At 47.3% G+C, this 19583-nt stretch overlaps 1 protein-coding gene across 15 annotated transcripts in view; it reads left to right on the top strand.

The window, feature by feature from the left end:
• The window catches only part of NSD1 (nuclear receptor binding SET domain protein 1), a 129655-nt gene that overhangs the window by 49592 nt on the left and 60480 nt on the right, over positions 1-19583 (top strand). For all 15 annotated transcript variants that reach the window (XM_058677597.1, XM_058677586.1, XM_058677592.1 and 12 more), the window contains 2 exons: positions 12017-12138; positions 17601-17871. In XM_058677597.1, the coding sequence (XP_058533580.1) occupies positions 12017-12138; positions 17601-17871 (393 nt within the window). The remainder of the gene's footprint in view (positions 1-12016; positions 12139-17600; positions 17872-19583) is intronic.

The raw sequence follows: 19583 nt of genomic DNA, 5'->3' as shown, positions 1-19583 counted from the left end.
ATATATTGTATCACTCATTTCTGGTTAGGAAAATTTCTGCTGATACTGTGAGCTCCTTTATATGTGATAAGTTGCTTTTGGTGGTAGTTTGAAGTTTTTTTTTTGTTTTTTATTTTTTTAAATTAAGACTATGTAGGAACCAATGTCATGGTGTAGTAGGTTAAGCTTCTACCTGCTGTGACAGTGTCTCACCTGAGCGTTGGTTCATTTCCTGGCTGTTCCACCTCTGATCCAGCTTCTGCTTATTGCCCCAATCCTTGGGGCCCAGTGAGTGGAAGACCCAGAGGAAGCCCCTGGCTCCTGGTTTTGGATCAGCTCAGCTCTGGACTTTGCAACCACTTGGGGAGTGAAACAGCAGATGGAAGATCTTTCTGTCTCTCTCTCTCTTTCTATACAGATGACTGATGTTTGGGGAGGCGAGAGTTCCTAGTAGCCTGTTTCCTCTGCTGTCTGCAGTGCACTGCCCGATCCCCTGCTCCCTGTTCTCAACATCTAGCAAGCTGTTTCCTTGCTTACTGCCCCAGTCACTGAGGCAGATACGGTCCTGTGGCAGCTTCTGAAAAGCACGGCACTGGATTCATATACTCTCTGTTTTCCTTGCAAGGGAGAAATTAGGCATTGTTTCCTTTCCCAGGCGTGCAAATCTGTTATTTCCCAGGCACTCTGGCTCGGCATCAAGACAGTCGTGCTCTGTGTCCTCTGCAGCTCCATGGTAGTGCTGCACGCCGGGTGCAACGGAGAGCAGGTGCTGGCGTTGCACTCTGAAAGCAGCCGGGAGGTGTGATGCTCGCTGCATTCTGTCTTCCCTCTCATCAGAGCATCCTGCCCAGAGGAAGGTGCCGTCGGGCTGTCCCGAGTGGGCTGCGTGCCTGGGCCTGGTGCGGAGGCTCTGTTCACTGTGGCTGTTCTTTTCTCCCTCTGGTGGAGAAGGCCTGTGACTTCTCATAAAGGTGTTTGGATCTGTGTATGTTAGCAATTCAACGTCCCTGTCAAGGGGGCGAGTGTTGGAGCTTTGTTTTGTTGTCATGTTGATGTCTTTTAAAAACGCTTTTATTATTATTTTTACTTGAAAGGCAAGCTTGCACAGAAACACTAAAAAATGTGGATATTGTTGGGTCACTCCCCAGATGGCTGCACTGACTGAAGTTGAGCCAGGCCTAAGCCAGGAGCCAGGAGTTTCTTCTAGGTCTCCCAGTTAGTTACAGGGACCAGGGCTTGGGCTGTTTCCTATTGCTTTCCCAGGCTACACACAGGGAGTGGGAGTGGAAGTGGAGCAGTCAGGACTCAAGCTGGTGCCTATATGGGCTGATGGCACTGCAGTCAGAGGCTTAGCTTGCACCACCACAGTACAGGAGTTTTTCTGGGTCTCCTGTATGGGTGCCAGGGCCGTAGCCCTTGAACCACCTCCACTGCTTCCAAAGGCTCATTACTGGGGAGTTGATGCGAAATAAGCAGCCAGGACTTGAACCGGCACGCACATGGGATGCAGGTGGTGGCTAAACCTTATACTACCCAACCTCATCCAACATCTATGTCTTCCTAAGGGTAAACACTTAATTGTATGAATGAACCATATTTTATGTATCTGTTCATCAGTTTGTGGATGTTTGAAGTGTTCCCTATCTTTGATCTTTATGACAACTGGTATAACATACATGAATGATTTCTAACATGTGTATATATTGTCCTTTTTCCTGTATTACCCTTAGAAATGGAATCTTGAGTCATTTGGTTCCATGGCTGGATGTGTTTTGTCCCCCAGGTATTCATGTGTTGGATGCTTGATTCTTAGTTTGGACTTAGAGGATACTCTCAGGTCATCGGGAACACTGCCCATTTAAGAGCCCCACATGATGCTATTCTGGCTTCTTGTACAGTGGTGTGACCTTTGGCTTTTACGTGTGTCCCCTGCATTGCGCTCCTCTATGGGACGCGAATCACTGGGCTTGCCTGATCTTGGAATTTCAGTCTCCAAAACTATGAAGTAAATGTCTTTATACAGCTAGCCTGTCTCATTGTTTTAATAAGAAAATACCTGGCTCCGCCCTGCTGCTTTCATCTTCTGGCAGGAAGAGTTTAGGCAGTTTTCGGCCATGGGGTTGGGACAAAAGCAGCTCCCTGCAGTGTGGTGGCTGTGAGGGGTGCCGTAGCCAGGCCGCACCCAATGCCGGGACTCAGGCCAAAGTCACTGCCGCCAGGCGGTGATCAAGTCCTAGGCTTTCTCCAGGCCCGAGAGATCTCTTCCCTCAGGGTAAGTACACCATGAGGGAAACTTGGGAACTGGATTAAGGTCATGGCTCCGCCCTCCTGCTATCATCTTGGCGGCAGTAAGAGTTGGGACAGTGTTTGGCCATGGGGCTGGGGCAAAAGCAGCTCCCTGCAGTGTGGTGGCTGTTGGGGGTGCCCCACACAGGCCAGACCCAATGCTGGAAACTCTGGCCAAAGTCACTGCCGCCAGGTGGTGATAAAGTCCTGGGCTTTGGGTGGACAGGTCACCTATTTGGCACAAGGCTCTGCCTGCTGGTCACCCAGCGGCAAGCTCTGGGGTTTTTAGGATAAGTAATTGCTGGCTAGGGACATCCATAGATAAGGACAGTGTGAGTGTAGGTGAAGGACACGGAACTTTCTGGCAAGCATGGGGACTGAGACCTGGTGGTTTGAAGGGGAGAGTCCATAAGGTCCATTTGGGCCAGACTGATTCACCAGCTCAAATGGGAATTCTAAGATGGGCTGTTAGAATAAAGCATCACTGACTGCCACATACCAGTCCACACGAAAGATATGGCTGGGGCCTGTCTGGCAGGGCTAGGTACCAGTACCTGACTGAGTGGTGTAACAGTGGACGGGTCACACTTAGCAGGATCAAGATATTAACCAGCATGCAAGAGAACCAAATCGGGGGGTAGATTCTGTTGGGGAAGTGTGGGCTGAACCCTGTGGAAATACAAGTCCTACTGATGAACTCGTGAGCTAGGGTGGTGATGGGCTGAAATAGGTGTGACCATGGAACCTGCCATCACTTACGGGTAAAGGAACCAATAACAGTCTGGGCAGGTCAAGGCAGCAGCACCCAAATGTGCATCCTAAAATAGGATGTGGGGTGTGCCGAGCTGCAACTGAGAGGGGACAGACCGGGCAGGGCCAAGCAAACCCCAACACAAAAGGAAGAACAGAAATCAGGATGGAGCACAGGTCATGCCGAACTAGGCTCTTACACCAACTGGTCTGCATGAGCCAGGGATACTAGGCTACAGCACTGAAGGCAAAGGCTGAGACAGGTGAGGGGCTAAGCCAACTGTGTCAGAGCAACCACTAGCATGCGCGTAACCTAGGGCTGGGAATAGGCCTGGATGGGGAGCTGTGAGAGTACACCCTTGCTGGGTTGGGCTTCCCATGGGTAAGTGTGGGGGCCAGAGAAGGGGCTGTGTTTTGGTCTAGATATGGTGGTAATTTCCCTTGGCACAAGTGTGAACTGGGGATGGGCGCACCTAACTGGGCTAGACTCCAGCACCATCTGGAGCTCTGGAGAACCTAGGTAGATGTAGGACGGACTAGGCTAGGTCTCAGCGAAATGAGATGAGCCATTTGTGAGCAGTGTCTGGGTGTGGATGAGCCTTGGTTGGGCTGGAACATCCAACAGTAAGAACTGGAATGGATTGAAGGCCAGCAAGGAGGGCTGGCCCGTGGACCCATCAGTATGCTCAAGATCTGGCATTGGGAGAGGTTCTGATGGCGGCGCTTGGGCAACTTCTCTGTTGGGACACAGTCCCTGCAGGTGAGTGCCAGAACCATGATAGGGAGCAACCCAGACCAGGCCAGAGGAAGATACCCACCGGCATACATTTGGCATAGATCGGGGGCAGACCAGGCTAAACCAGTTCACATCACCTGCTGGCGAAACCGAGCACCTGAACAGAGTGTGGGTCGGCCAGGTATGATCGTAACACAAACCAGTGCACATTACAAATGCCAAGGTGAGGTGGGCTGTGCCAGATGTGGCCACAGTGCCCAAACAGCACACGTGAGAACCAGGGGCAGGGAGTGGGGTGGGGCAAAGCCAGCAGGGGGGAATGTGAGCTCCCCTGCTGGACAGCCACTCCCACTGGAAAGCATGAGTTGGGATGGGGGCAGACCAGACTAGGCAGGGCTACAACACCTGTGGGCCTCATGTGAACTAGATTAGGGAAAAGCCAGGTTGGGTTGACTGTTCTGACTGGTGCAAGCATAAATTAGAGTGGGTGAGGATTGGCTGGGCTTTGCTGCAGCATCAGCTGGCAGAGGCTGGCATTGGGGGCTAAATTTGTCAAGTTAGATTCCAGAACCACCTGGAGAGTGCATAATCTGGGAGTGAGAGTGGCTTAGGAGGGAAGTAGTGGACTCCTCCCTCTGAGGTTGCCACTCCCACTTGAGAGCAGGAAAACCAGGACAGGGGCAGGGGTGGCTAGACAGAAAGGCACCTGCCAGTATGTGTGTGGGCTGGATAGTAGGTTGGTTGGGTTGAACCAGGCTTCAATGCCCATTGACAAGTACCAGAGCTAAATGGGATGTGGGATATTTGATATTTGTTTATCTGGTATGTTCAAGTCATCGGTATCTACTGGCAAGCATGGGAACCAGGGTAGGGGGCAGGCCTGGTGGGGCTAATGGGGAGTCGCCCCAACTAGGCTGCAGCTCCCACTGGTTTGCCTGAGGGCCGAGTGTGTGCTGGGCAGGATTGGGCTGGACTGCAACACCTATTTTTTCCAGTGGAAGACAGGGCAGGAAACAGAAATGACAGAGCAATTGAAACGACCAGCATGTGCATAAGCTGATTGGGGCAACTGGCTGTGCCGGACCCTGTACTTGCAAGCACACACAAGAATCAGGTCTGGGATCACCTCAGACAGAGTTTCTTTTGGAATTTCCCCAATCGAACCACTGATCTCAGAACCCCAGTCATGAAGAGACTATGTCAGCCAGTGGATTCTGAATCGATTTCGTCTTGCTTGGAACCGTGAGATTGGCAGCAATGTAGACCTGTTGAACTATCGAAACTGCTTGAGCAGGACCCTCGGAGCATGCCCCACATTGGGGACCTGGGATGGGTGGGAGGCTGGGTGGGGCTTCTCCCTTTGTTTCTTTCCTGACCCCAGATACAGGGGGAAAAGTGACATTAGTGTGGAAACAATGGTCTTACCCACTTTCCTGTACACCTTCATTTTATTTTCCACTGTTTGAGGCAGAGAGAATGAGTTACCCATCTACCACAAAAGTAGGGGATTGGGCTGAAACCAGGACCCAGAAAACCCCATGTGGTCTTGCAGATGGATGGTAAGCAGAGACTGAACCACCTCCATTAGCAGGGAGCGAGATCACAAGTGGAGTGGCTGGGGCTCAAACCAGACCCAGTGTTATGGGATGTGTTTGTCCCAACCAGTCCTTTAACCTGCTGTAATTTAATGTCCACTCAACTTTTTTTTTATGATTTGTTTATTTTTATTGGAAGGTCAGATTTACTAGTTTACCCCCAAGAGGTTCCAGTGGCTGGAGCTGAGCCAATCCGAACCCAGGAGCCAGGAGCTTCTTCTGGGTCTCCCTCACGGGTACAGGGTCCCATGGCCTTGGGTTGTCCTTGACTCTTTCCCAGGTCACAGGCAAGGAGTCGGATGGGAAGCAGCCAGGACACAAGCCAGTTGTGCATATGGGATCTTGATGTCTTTTTCAATAGGAAGAGCAAAAAGCAGTAATTTGAAATAACACTGATTGGCAATGCTAATACCTTTTTTTTAAATTTTTTTTTTCTTTTTTTTCTTTTTTTTTCTTTTTATTGTATTGTTGTTGACAATCTTTACATAGTTAATTACAGTTAAAGGAAAAAGAAGGAAAAAAAAAGGTTCAGGGGGATAGGAAAGTGGGTAATGCTATTATGTCCATATTGTTTCCATCATGTATCTGAGGTAAAGGGGGATATTGAGGGAGAAGCCCCACCCGGTTTCCCGCCCACCCTAAGTCCCGGATGTGGGGCATGCTCTGAGATATGTGCTCGAGTGGTGTTAATAGTTCTGCAGTTATGAATCGCTGCCAGTTTCGCTCGATGAGGTCGTCCACTGATTGATATGGTCCATCATAAAGTCTCCGTTTGCCCCATAATTTGCTGCCAACATATAGCTGAGATGAATGATTGTCCTGTTCTGTCTTCTGTCTTGTCTTGGTTAGAGTTCTGAGTCCAGCAGTTCGATTGGGGAGATCTCCAAAGATACTTTGAGATAGTCTCAGACTAGATTCTTATATGTTCTAGCAAGCACAGGGCCCGGCACAGTCCATCACCCCGATCAGCTGGTGGTTGCAATTGCTGTGTTGGTTGTTTTCAGTCCCGAGTTGCACTGGAACCAATGGGTGTTGCAGTCCAGGCTGGTTCGGCCCTTACATCAACCAGTGGGAGCTGCAGCCTAGTAGGGGCGACCCACAATAACCCCCACCAAGCCCGCCCCCTACCCTGGTTTGCCAGTATGTGTAGCAGAAGACCAGTCTGTCCCCCATCCCATTTGGCTCTGGTACTTGTCAATGGGTATTAAAGCTTAGTTCTATCTAACCAACTCAACCATCCAGCCCTCACAGATGTTGTTGAGTACCTCTCTATCTAGCCATCCCAGCCCCCGTCCTAGTTTTCATGCCCTCCCACGGGAATAGTGACCCAAGAAGGGGGAACCCACTTTTCCCTCCCAGGTCTCTCTGTCCCGGTTTATGCACTCTTTAGGTGGTCCTGAGATTTGACTCGACAGAATTAGTCCCCAGTGCCAGCTTCTGCCAGCTGATGCTGCGGCCCTGATCTAGTCCACATGCAGCGCACAGGTGTTATAGCCTTGCTTAGTCGGGTCTGTCTCTATCCCAGCCAAAACTCTCCAGTGGGAGTAGCTGACTGGTGAGGGGACCAGCCCCTTAATCCCCCTGCCAGCTCTGCCCCTTCCTTCCTGGATCTCACGTGTGCTGGATGGGTGCTGCATTCACATCCAGTACAGGCAACCACGCCCTGGCATTCCATAATGTGTACTGGTTGTGTCGCAACCAAACCCGGCCCATCCCACACTCTGTTCTGGCGATCGGATTTGCCAGTGGTTGACATGAACTGATTCAGCCTGGTCTGCTCCTGACCCATGCCGAATGTGGCAATGCTAATACCTTAAGGAAACATACACACATACCACACACACATACCTACACCTACCTCTCTACCTGGATTGAATTCCTGGCTCTTCATCTTTGGGTGCACGGTCCTAAGACCTTGGGCCGCCTTCGACTACCTTCCCAGGTCATAAGCCAGGAATTTGGTAGAAAGCAGGGCCATCTGGATTAGAACTGGCAGCCATATGGGATCTTGGCACGTGCAAGGTGAGGACTTTAGCCACTAGGCTATCACGCCAGGCCCAAAGAATAAAGCATTTAATTAGCAGTACATGTTTTCCCTTTGTAGATCTGTGCCTTATGCTTAATTGATTTGAGGACTCCCACATTTTAAAGACATGACCAAAAGCCCAATTATGTGATTTCAGCTTTTTATTAAAAGAAGTCAATATTATGGGCCTGGCGTGGTGGCCTAGCGGCTAAAAGTCCTTTCCTTGAATGCTCTGGGATCCTTATGGGTGCTGGTTCTCATCCCGGCGGCTCCACTTCCCATCCAGCTCCCTGCCTGTGGCCTGGGAAAGCAATTGGGGACGGCCCAAAGCTTTGGGACCCGGCATCCGCGTGGGAGACCTAGAGGAAGTTTCTGGCTCCTGGCTTCGGATCAGCTCAGCGCCGACCATTGCGCTCACTTGGGGAGTGAATCATGGGATGGAAGATCTTCCTCTCTGTCTCTCCTTCTCTCTGTATATCTGACTTTGTAATAAAAATAAATAAATCTTAAAAAAAAAGACAATATTAGTTTAAAATAGCAGGTCTTCTTTAATTTCTAAGTTCATTATATTGGAGTTTTATAAAAGTGATCATGGTAATTGTCAAAAACACCTTTAATAAGGTATCTGGGCCCGGCAGCGTGGCCTAGCACCTAAAGTCCTCGCCTTGAAAGCCCCGGGATCCCATATGGGTGCCGGTTCTAATCCCGGCAGCTCCACTTCCCATCCAGCTCCCTGCTTGTGGCCTGGGAAAGCAGTTGAGGACGGCCCAAGGCTTTGGGACCCTGCACCCGCGTGGGAGACCTGGAAGAGGTTCCTGGTTCCTGGCTTCAGATCGGCGCAGCACCGGCCCGATGCGGCTCACTTGGGGAGTGAATCATCGGATGGAAGATCTTCCTCTCTATCTCTCCTCCTCTCTGTATATCCGACTTTCTAATAATAATAAATCTTTTAAAAAAAATAAGGTATCTGAATGCTTGATAATTTATCCAATATCTTGATATTTGTTTATCTGGTATGTATAAAAATATAAAGAATTTTAGATCCTGTGCGGTAGCCTAGTGGCTAAAATGGTCGCCTTGCACACGCTAGGATCCCATATGGGGGCTGGTTCTAATCCCGGCTGCCCCGCTTCCCATCCAGCTGCCTGCTTGTGGCCTGGGAAAGCAGTCAAGGATTTGCAAAGTATGTTTATAATTTAATGGTTTGTGTTTTGTTTACTAAATGATATTTCATTGTCGATTTATGACATTCTTTGAGTTTATCCATTTAGCTGTTGATTAGCATTTGGGTTTCAGTTTTCTTGGACTACTTTTGTAAGGTTTTTGTTTATTTGAAAGATGGTACGACTGACAGATGTTTCATCCTGTTTCCCCGGTTGCCTACAACAGCCAAGATTGGGCCAAAACAGGAACTTGCTGCAGGTCTCCACCCTTGGTGGCAGGGCCTGAAGTCCCTGAACTGTCATATGCTGTTTCCCAAAGTGTGTGCTGGCTGGGAACATTGTGATGCGGGATATGCACATCCCTTGTGTACCAAACAAGCACACCATTTTTACTGTTATAGTTGGTTTACGTATGCTTTGAGGTCCTAAGCTTTTGTGGCCTCTTCCAGTATTAGCAGTTTATTCTGCACAGTACCAGGTTTACCTTTTTGAAACTTCCTGGTTTTAGGTTGAGCGTTAGGTGCTGGTTCTGTGGTGGGAACTGGAGTCTCTGCTTAGAACCTTGGAGCGGCCTGCTCCACCTCTGAGTTGCCGCACGTCACGTATTGTGGCTTGCATTATTCACTCCTCTCCCAATTAACTTGTGTAGTTTTCTGTCATTTTAATGTTTCTCTCCCATATCCAAAACTGACCCCCCCCCCTTTGTTCCTGATACATTCTTTACGGTAGCTTGGCAAAACACTATCTCTGGTGTCTCTTTACCTATTTGTGGTGAGAGTAGTATAGGATTACACGCATTCTTTGCACTCTTCCGATTCAACTTGCTGGGGTAAACAATCCAGTTTAGACTGGGAGTTGTGGTGTGGGGTGGTTGGCAAGAAGGGGCTAGGGGGAAGAGCCAGGAAACACCTTCCGGATCAAGTCCTTTAGTTATGATCACACAGTTTTCAATTACAGAGAATGTACTGCCCGTCAGGAGAGAGGTAGTGACTATTTTCTTCTCAACTCTGTCTTTAAGCATGACTTTATTCTGATAAATTTCCAGCATTGTTCTGCATAATTTTGATGGGGAAGCAATGCGTGCTGCTGTGTGAGAATCTTTGAGGTGAGACACAGTAGATTTTCACATACTGAGTTAATGAAGCCCTAGACTGGGACAGCGTCCCCTAGGGGAGTGTAAGCTCATGGATGCAGCTGAGAGAGACTCCAGGGAGAGTGTGAGCCAGGCAGGGAGCGTGCGGGATGCTGATGTGATCGGACAGGCTTGTTTTAACAAAAAGAGCTCTCAGTGTTGGGGTTGGGATTATGGCCCTGCAAACTGCAATAACTAACTAAAATTGGCTTGGGAAATCATTTCATTTTCCCTTTTTTGAGCCTCAGTTACAGTATTCATGAAATCACCTGTCTGGTTGGAATGATGACTATGAATTTGTAAATGATAAATGTCTGAACATTTCCTTGTACATGGTAAGCCACTGTTATTTTCTACCATTTTTTTTTCCCCATTTGAACTGTTAGAGAATCATTGGTGTGTGAAGACTTGGGTGGCATGTCTAATTGTTATTTATTAAAGCGTAATCTGTTTTCCTCAGAGCAATAAATAATTGCCATTCACTGTCATAGGTACATGCCTGGTGCCTTGGATCTTCAGTATATCAGTAGAAAGTGATTATTAGGAAAAATCTACTTGGAATTCAAATTTTTATGCACTGAAATAAGCTTACCTTTCTCATCTGTTTTCCCTTGAATAGTCATGTGTGTTTAGGTTTGGCCGTTTCCTACCACAATAAAGTTTTCAAAATTATTTAAAGGAACAATTTACACAGTCATTCAGTTCATGCTTTAAATTTACTTTTGGAATAGTTGCTTGAAATAAACTGTCCAATTATTTGTAGATTTGTTGTCTGACATGGAAAAATTAGGATAATTACGGTGGTTTTTGTGCTTTTACTAACCCCTTAATTAGAGTGGAAGTATGGAGAGTATTTGATTAATACAGTTTTGGTAACTACATGAACCTCTAGGATTCATTTTTTTTTAAAAAAAAGATTTACTTATTTTTATTGCAAAGTCATATATACAGAGAGGAGCGGTAGAGAGGAAGATCTTCCGTTTCATGGTTCACTCCCCAAGTGAGCGCAACGGTTGGTGCTGAGCCAATCCAGAGCCAGGAGCCAGAAGCTCCCGGTATCCCACGCAGGTGCAGGGTCCCAAGGCTTTGGGCCGTCCCCAACTGCTTTCCCAGGCCACAAGCAGGGAGCTGGATAGGAAGTGGAGCTGCCGGGATTAGAAACGGAGTTCATATGGGATCCCGGCACATTCAAGGCGAGGACTTTTAGCCACTAGGCCACGCTGCCGGACCCTAGGATTCATTTTAGCTTGCTTACTATGAAATTACATCAGTTAGAACTAGTAAAAATGAATTATCTGTGCTTGTTAATGGGGGATTATGTGGCTCATTTTTTTAGGTTCTACCTGTGAAGGAAGAGCTTTGGAGAAGCTCGTAGCTCCTTCCTCAGGCCTTTTGTCTTGTGACTTAGAAGCTTTGCTTTCTTTTTATTGAGGTAATATGGGTGATGCTGTGACAGGAATAGCTTCCTCTGAGTCATCCTATCGTAAAATGCCTCTTGCTTCCTAAGTGTACTATATCCTGCATTCTGTTATCATTAGCTGGTGTTCCCAAAAGGCCAATAGTGTAGTAAAAAAACTAGCATATTATGCTTATTAAAACTGTTTCACAGGGAGGTTGTAAATAGATATTTGATTTTTAAAAATCCCTTGGCTTTTACCTTAGGCAACTGTGGGTTGAAATTATTTAGGGGAAAATTTTTCATCAAAAGTAAATATGTACAGAGGATTTTCTTCTTATTATTATTGCCTAAACAATATTATGTGGGAATATCAGATACTGGTATACGTATAATTGAGTTTTACTTTTGTTGATTTTGTTTTGAGAGTATTTTCCTCATTTATTTGATGTGAGACCATGTTGACAAAGTATTTGTGAATTGTTTTTAAAACTCCTGTAGCAGTGGGGGTTAGGTAAATAGTTTACCCATGTGCCTAATAGTCTGTAGAACCTAGAATGAAGTTAATGAAAATAACCTGTAGTGTATTTTTTTGTTCATATGATTTAGACTACAGTATTATGTTAGATGTTTATATCCAATATTGTTGTGTATTGGCATCATTTATGCTGACGTAAGTTACTGTGGAACACTGATTTCACTGTAACTTTTCCTGAAGATGGGTCAGGGTGTGTGCATGTGTAGAGCTACAGAAGCCCCCCTCCCCCATGCGCACTTGACATGTGATTAAGCTGTAGGAAATAATTTTGAGTTTCTTGACTTTGAAACTTTAGTCTCTTTGCTAGGTGCTTTCTCATCTTGGCACTTCTGTGAGGATAAAAATGGGCTCATGAAAACAGTGAGTTTTCCTTGTAACTTTCTGGCTAGTATTAAACTTGTTTCTCTTCTTTTAGTTGTGCGGTCTGAGAAGAAACGCCTTAGGAAGCCAAGCAAGTGGCTTCTGGAATATACAGAAGAGTATGATCAGATATTTGCTCCTAAGAAGAAGCAAAAGAAAGCACAGGAGGTGCACAAGGTATGTTGTGACAGTGCAGCAGATTTCCATTCTCTTCAGAAGTCATGATTTTCTTAACCAGGGATCAGGTTTTGATACTTTAAGCATGGTACCTAGCATGCAGTAGGTACTTAGGAAATTTGTGTGTGTGTGTGTGTGTGTGTGTGTGCATACGTGTGTGCTCCAAAGACTTGAAAATATTGTCATGTTACAATATCATGGGTATTGTAGGTTATGAAATAAAGCACATAGTCTTCTAATTTAAATATTGTGATACCTTATTTACATTATTTACTTTTGGGGGGAAGGCTATTTGTTTGAAAGGCAGGTTGATAGAAGGAGAGAGACCTTCTATCTATTGGCTTATTTCCCCGATCACCACAACAAAAATGGGGCCAGTTTAGGATGAAACCAGGAGCCCAGAATTCTGTCTGGGTCTCCCATGTGGTGGGTAGCAGAGTCCTCAGTATTTGGGCCATCATCTGCTGCTTTCCTGGGCACGTTAGAAGGAAGCTGGGTTGGATGCAGAGCAGCTGAAGCTCAAGCCAGTGCTCCGCTATGGGATGTTCATAGTGGGATTCCAGTGCTGGAAGGTGAGGATTTAGCCAATGAGCCATTGTACCGGGCCTGCCAAAATTTTCTTCATGTAAGCCAATGTCTCATAAGGTATTTTGAGAGTTTCTCCCAAAGACTTTTCTATGCAACTCCTAAAAAGAAAAAAATTTCCTTCATAACTGATTACATTTTCATTTCATGAAATTTCCTTGATTTATCAAAGCCAGGAATCCAGGCTAGGGCTCTACATTATGTTCTGTTTTTATAGTTCTTCGGTGGTTTTTTTTTTTTTTTTTACTTGCGTGGAGGGGGGGTAGGGGAGGTTTATTTGTTTATCTAGAGAGAATTAGAAATATTTTCCATCTGCTGGGTCACTCTCCAGATGGCTGCAACAGCCAGCCCTGGGCCAGGAAAGGTGTCTCCCATGGCTGGCAGGACTCATCCTCTGTACCCAGAGTACCAGCAGGGAGTAGATGGGAAAACAGTGAAGTGCCATCATGTGATGCCAGTCGTATCTTGCCCCCTGGAGCACAATGTTGTCCTCTACAGTTCTTAAATCTCTGAGTCTAACTGCTTTTTTCTTGACCCCATTTGTGTTAGCAGAGAAGCAGCGCACCAGTGATTTTGTAGCTTGTGGTGGTTTCCTGATTAGATGCCTTGCAGCTTGTTTTCCCAACCTCTTATTTCCTGCATGGTTTTGAAAGGTGAAATGACAGAGTGAGGGAGTCTTTCACCTCTCTCACTCCTCCGACAGGGCTGGACGGAGCCAGAGACCACTGCCCAGGCCTCGTGGGCACATGAGCAGGCAGCTGGATTGCAATCAGAGGTTGGATTCCAATCCCACACCTCCCAGGATGTGGGCTTAGTCTCCCAAACAGCAGATTAAACAGTGTGCCACAATGTCCTATCCTCCTCCAGTTCCTTTTAAGTGGAACCGTTTTCTGAATTCGAAATAAGCATTTTTCATAGCCAAATCACAGTATGTACGGTACTGTGTCAATACTGTCATGATACTAGAAGGTATATCGTATGTACTTACCTACAGCGATAACTCCTTTCCGTGTCTGAAGTTATATTGGAGTATGTATGTTATTGCTGTGCTTCCAGAGAACATCCTGTTCATACTCCATTTATTTGTTTTGTTTTTAAACAGATCCTTGGCTGTTTCAGTAGTATCAGTCATGTGGTGGGGTTTATAAAGTGAAAGCTTACAATTTTTATCTTTCTATATGTATTTTTTTAAGGTTTATTTTATTTTTATTGGAAAGTCAGATATACAGAGAGGAGAGACAGAGAGGAAGATTTTCCATCCTTTGATTCACTCCCCAAGTGGCTGCATTGGCCTGAGGTGAGCTGATCCAAGGCTAGGAACCCGGAGCCACTTCTGGGTCTCCCACACGAGTGCAGGATCCCAAGACAGTGGGTTGCTCTCTGCTTTCCCAGGCCACAAGCAGGGAGCTGTATGGAATATGGAACAGTCAAGATATGAACCAGAGCTCATATAGGGTGCCAACACTTACAGTAGAGAATTAGGCAGTTGAGCCATCTTGCCAGCCCCAGCACACCACACTCTTTTCTATCTTATTTAATTGTATTTTTCTAGCCATTTCATGTAAGTGGACTCATGCAATATATTTTTTTAAATTTATTTTTAATAATCTTTATGTAGTTAATTACGGCAAAAGGTTCAAAGGCTATAGGAAAATTTCCACATTGTTTTTTTCCTGTATCTGGGGAGATAAAGGGAGAAGCCCCACTCAGTCTCCCACCCATCCCTGGTCCCTGATGTGGGGCCTGCTCCAAGGGTCTTGCTCAAGTGGTTTTGTTACTTCAACAGTTCTGAACTGTTGCCAGTCTCGCCATTCCAAGTATAATGAAGTTGCTGCAGAATCCACTGATTGACATAGTGCACCTTAGGGTCTTCGTTTGCCCAGTTTTTCACTGCCAACATATGGCTGGGGTAGTTGATTGATTTGTTCTGTCCTTTGTTGTGATGCCAGGTGTCCTCTGCAGGTTCCAATGGACTGCCATATCCTCCGTGTGCACCTGGTTATGCTCTCCACTTCTCTGTCTGAGCCTCTGAGGAGGCTTGGCTCGGGCACTTGCACTCCTTGGCAGACCATGGGTTCTGATTTGGCAGTTCGATTGTGGAGATCCCCAAAGAAACTTTGTCTGAGGTGATCCCAGGCCAGATTCTTGTGTGTACTTGCAAGTACAGGCCCAGCACTGTCCATTGCCCCAATCAGTTGGTGATTGCAATTGCTGGGTTGGTTCTGTTTCCAGCCCTGTCTTCCACTGGAACAAATGGGACCAGCCTGATTCTGCCCAGTACACACTCGACCCTCAGGCAAACCAGTGGGAGCTGTAGCCTAATCGGGGCGACCCACAATAACCCTCACCAGGCCTGCCCCCTACCCTGGTTCCCGTGCTTGCCAGTATGTACCGCAGACTAGTGCAGTCTGTCCCACATCCCATTCAGCTCTCATACGTGTCAATGGGCATTGAAGCCTAGTTCAACCCAACCAGCCCTACCATCTAGCCCACACAGATGATGTTGGTTGCCCTTCTCTCTCTAGCCACCCCTGCCCCTGTCCTGGTTTTCCTGCTCTCAAGTGGGAGTGGCAACCTCAGAGGGAGGAGTCCACTATTTCCCTCCTAAGCCACTCTCACTCCCAGATTATGCACTCTCCAGGTGGTTCTGGAATCTAACTTGACAGATTTAGCCCCCAATGCCAGCCTCTGCCAGCTGATGCTGCAGCAAAGCCCAGCCAATCCTCACCCACTCTAATTTATGCTTGCACCAGTCAGAACAGTCGACCCAACCTGGCTTTTCCCTAATCTAGTTCACATGAGGCCCACAGGTGTTGTAGCCCTGCCTAGTCTGGTCTGCCCCCATCCCAACTCATGCTTTCCAGTGGGAGTGGCTGTCTAGCAGGGGAGTGACCTTGGGATCTGAAGGTTAAAGCTTCCAGCAGCCTGTTGGCTGCTGGTCGGTGCCAAGCCAGGATTTTCTTCATGCTCAAAGCCCCAATTCCAGCCACCATGTACAGGCAGTGAGCTACCGCCGGGCCTGCCTAAGCTCCAGAGGCTGCTCCCTTCCTGCTGAGTACACTGAGAGGGGAAGTCTGGAGAACAGGGCGGGCCCAGGCCCCACCTGCTGCCAACATTGCTTGGTGGATGGGATTGGGGAGGGGCGACCTTGGGGTCTGGAGCTTAAAACTTCTAGCAACCTATTGGCTGATGGTGGCTGCCAGGCCAGGATCATCTTCATGTTCAGAGCCCCAATTCCAGCCACCGGCTGTGAGCTCTGGAGTTTTGGAGCTTTGAGTTACTGCCTAGGTAGCTCCATGTTGAGCCCACTCTGCTTTCGGTTTTTTTTAAATCAATCCTGAAGACTCCCAAGGACAGAGTAACTTTTCCTTTGAAGGTAAGCAAGGGTACTGAGAGCTGGTAGGTTGGAGGAGAGGGACCAGATGATCTTTATGGATAAGACTGATATAGCAGCCTCCTTTGAGTCCTGTGTAGAACTTGTTATCACTGAACAATGCTGACCACCGTACACCAGTCCATGCAAATGCTGAGGCTTAGGGCTTGTCTAGCAGGAACATATCCTATTACCTGACATAATGATAGATCAGGAGATGGGTCACATCAGGCAGGGACATGACATTCACTAGCACATGAGAGAACCATTTCTGGGGGTAGATTTTGTGGGGGATGTGTGGTCTAACCCCATGGAAATTCTAGCCCCACTGGTTAGCTCAAGAGTTGGGGTGGTGATGGACTTAGCTAGGTGTGACCAAGGAGCCTGCCATCACTCACAAGGTAAAGGAACTGACAACAGTCTGGACTGGTCAAGACAGCAGCACCCGAATGTGCATCCTAATTAGGGTGTGGGGTGGGCCGGGCCACAACGTTCACCAGCTCATATAAGGCCAAATGGAAGGCCAGACTATGCTGGAAACTGGCCTGTATGAGAACTGGGTCTGGGAGTGGGTCAGGTGGAGGAACATGGGAAACTCCCCTAGCGGGTCATAGCTCCCACTGGCGAACACATGGTCTAGACTTGGGTATGGGATAAGCTGGGCAAAGTAGCTCCAGTGGCTGCCTAATGTGTGGGTTGGTAATGGAATGGGGTGGACCAGGCAGGACTGAGCAAACCTTAGCTCACAAGCAAAATTAGACATCAGGATGGAGCGCAGGTCATGCTGAGCTAGGCTCTTGCATCTGCTGGTCTGCATGAACCAGGGACGCTAAGCCACAACATTGAAGGCAGGGACCGGGACAGGTGAGGGGTGTGTCAAGCTGAGTCAGAGCAATCACTGGCATGCGTGCAATCTATGGCTGGGAACAGGCCAGGTTGGGGAGCTAAGACACCCTAGCTGGATTGAGATTCCCACTGAGGAGTACGGGGGCTGGAATGGCGGCTGCATTCTGATCTGGGTATGGGTGTAATCTCCGTTGGCATAAGTGTGGACTGGGACTGGATGCACCAAGCCGGGCTAGCCTCCAACACCATCTGGTGCTCTGGAGGACCAGGGTAGATGTAGGACAGAGTAGGCCAGGTCTCAGCCCCTCCTGAGCCATGCGTGAGCTGTGTGTGAGTATGGAAGAGCCATGCCTGGGCTGAAACATCCAACAGTAAGAACCAGATTGGGTTGAAGGCCAGTCAGGAAAGGCCACTCACTGTTCCTACTAGGACAGGAGGTGGACTGAGTAGGGCTAGCTCATGAACCCACTGGTATGCGCGAAATCTGACTCATGCAATATTACATATTGTGTTTTTCTTTGTCTCGTATTCTCTGAGTTCATCCATGTTTGTAGTATATTTTAGAATTTCAGCTTTATTTCAAACACGTTTCTGTTCTTGCCACACATATTTTCAACACTTTTCGCATGTGGATTGCATTTTAATATTTTTTTCTTAGGTAAATTCCCGCTGTGAAGACGAAAGCCTTCTAGCCCGATGTCAATCTAGTACCCAGAACAAGCAGGTGGATGAGAATTCTTTACTTTCAACCAAAGAAGAGCCTCCAGTTCTTGAAAGGGAGGCTCCCTTTTTGGAGGGGCCCTTGGCTCAGTCAGAGCTTGGAGGTGGAAATACTGAGTTGCCGCAGCTAACGCTGTCTGTGCCTGTGGCTCCGGAAGTCTCTGCACGAGCTGCCCTTGAGCCTGAGGAACTGCTTGTTAAAACACCAGGTAAGGCCGGAATGGGGTTTTAACATGTAAGCAGAAGTCATTGGGGAAAGATGTCATTGGGAGATTTTAGTGTGTTTTGGGGAAAGATGTCATTGGGAGATTTTAGTGTGTTTTGGTGTGTATGGAACAAACTCCCCACTTTTGTCCTGGGAAATTCCTAGAATGCTGATTTTATGATAGCTTCTGTGACTCCTTAGCAGATTCAGCAGGTACATATTTTAAACACGACGCGCGCTCCATGCTCTGTTGCTGTCAACATGATTGTTAATTAGCCTCTGGGCGACATTAGCCACCGGGATGATCAGGTTTGCAAAGGGTCCCTGCACCGTGGTGGACACTTGTGAATCAATCAGGTACTTGCTTTAGTCATCCTTGTGTTACTCAGAAGGTGTTTAACCTCTGAAAAGTTTTTGCATCCCCAAAATGGAAATTACAAAATACATTCTTTTATGCTTAATATATAGTAAAACAGCTAGTAAATACAAATTCCCAGAAGTTACTTTCCTGTTGCTTTTGGCTTATTGTGCGTATAAAGATTTATTTATTTGAAAGCAGAGTTAGAATAGATCTTCCTTCTGCTAGGTCGCTTCTCCCAGAGGGCTACAACAGCTGGGGTTGGACCAAGACAGATGGCCGCAGTGGCCAGAGCTGAGATCATCCGGAGCTAGGAGCTTTGAGCTTCCTCTGTGCCTACCACTGTTGTGCAGGGTCCCAAGGCTTAGGGTCATCCTCTACTACCTTCCCAGGCCACAAGCAGGGAGCTGGATGGAAAGCAAGGCAGCCGGGACACAATCCTGTGCCTGTGTGGGTTCCTTGCATGTGCAAGGCCCTCATTTTTTTTTTTTTAACGTTTATTGATTTTTATGGAAAGACAGATTCACAAAGAGGAGAGACAGAAAGAAAGCTCTTCATCTGCTCGATCACTTCCTAGACCCGGCTGCAACACCTGGAGCTGAGCTAGGAGCCAGGAGCCTCCTCCAGGTTTCCAGCACGGGTACAGGGTCCCAAGGCTTGGGGCTATCCTTTGCTGTTTTGCTGGGCCACAAATAGGGAGCTGGATGGGAAGTAGAACAGCCAGGACACAAACCAGCACCCATATGGGGTCCCAGAGGCACTTGTAAAGGGAGCATTAACCAATTGAGGCATCGCGTTGGGCCTGTGGTCTCCAGCTTTTAACATTTTTTTGCACGTCACCTGGGGAGAGCTCTTGACGTGTGTAGTGAGCCACAGGATATCAAGAGCTCTTTTGTACACCCTGTAAGTTTTTTTTTTCTTTGCTGTGTATTTATTTATTTGTTTGTTTATTTATTAACATTTCATGATACTATTCCATAGGCTCAGGGATTTCCTTTTCCACCCCTCCTCCTGTTTCTCCCTGTATTCTTTTTTTTTTTTTTTTATTAATTATTTTGTATTATGTGACAGTTTCATAGGCTCTGGGAATCCCCCCCATGCCCCTCCCCACCCTGTAAGTTTTTGAACTTAACCTTTTTATGTTGAAACACTAGTTTATGATGTTACGTTTTCAGAGAAAAAATAACTTCGGTTGTGCTTCATCTTATGACAGAGATAGAAAGATGTAATTTAAAGTTATTCTATGTGAAAGGCAAAGTAAGAGAGATCTTTAATGGCTTGTTCACACCTCACACGGGGCCGTGGTCAGTGTTGGACTGAGCCTGAGCCGCTGTGCAGAGGCTCCATCCTGCTTCTCA

The sequence above is a fragment of the Ochotona princeps genome, chromosome 19, assembly GCF_030435755.1.
Source record: "Ochotona princeps isolate mOchPri1 chromosome 19, mOchPri1.hap1, whole genome shotgun sequence".
Lineage (NCBI taxonomy): Eukaryota > Metazoa > Chordata > Mammalia > Lagomorpha > Ochotonidae > Ochotona > Ochotona princeps.
Note: the sequence above shows the minus strand (reverse complement) of the source record. Positions and strands in the feature narration are given on the sequence as shown.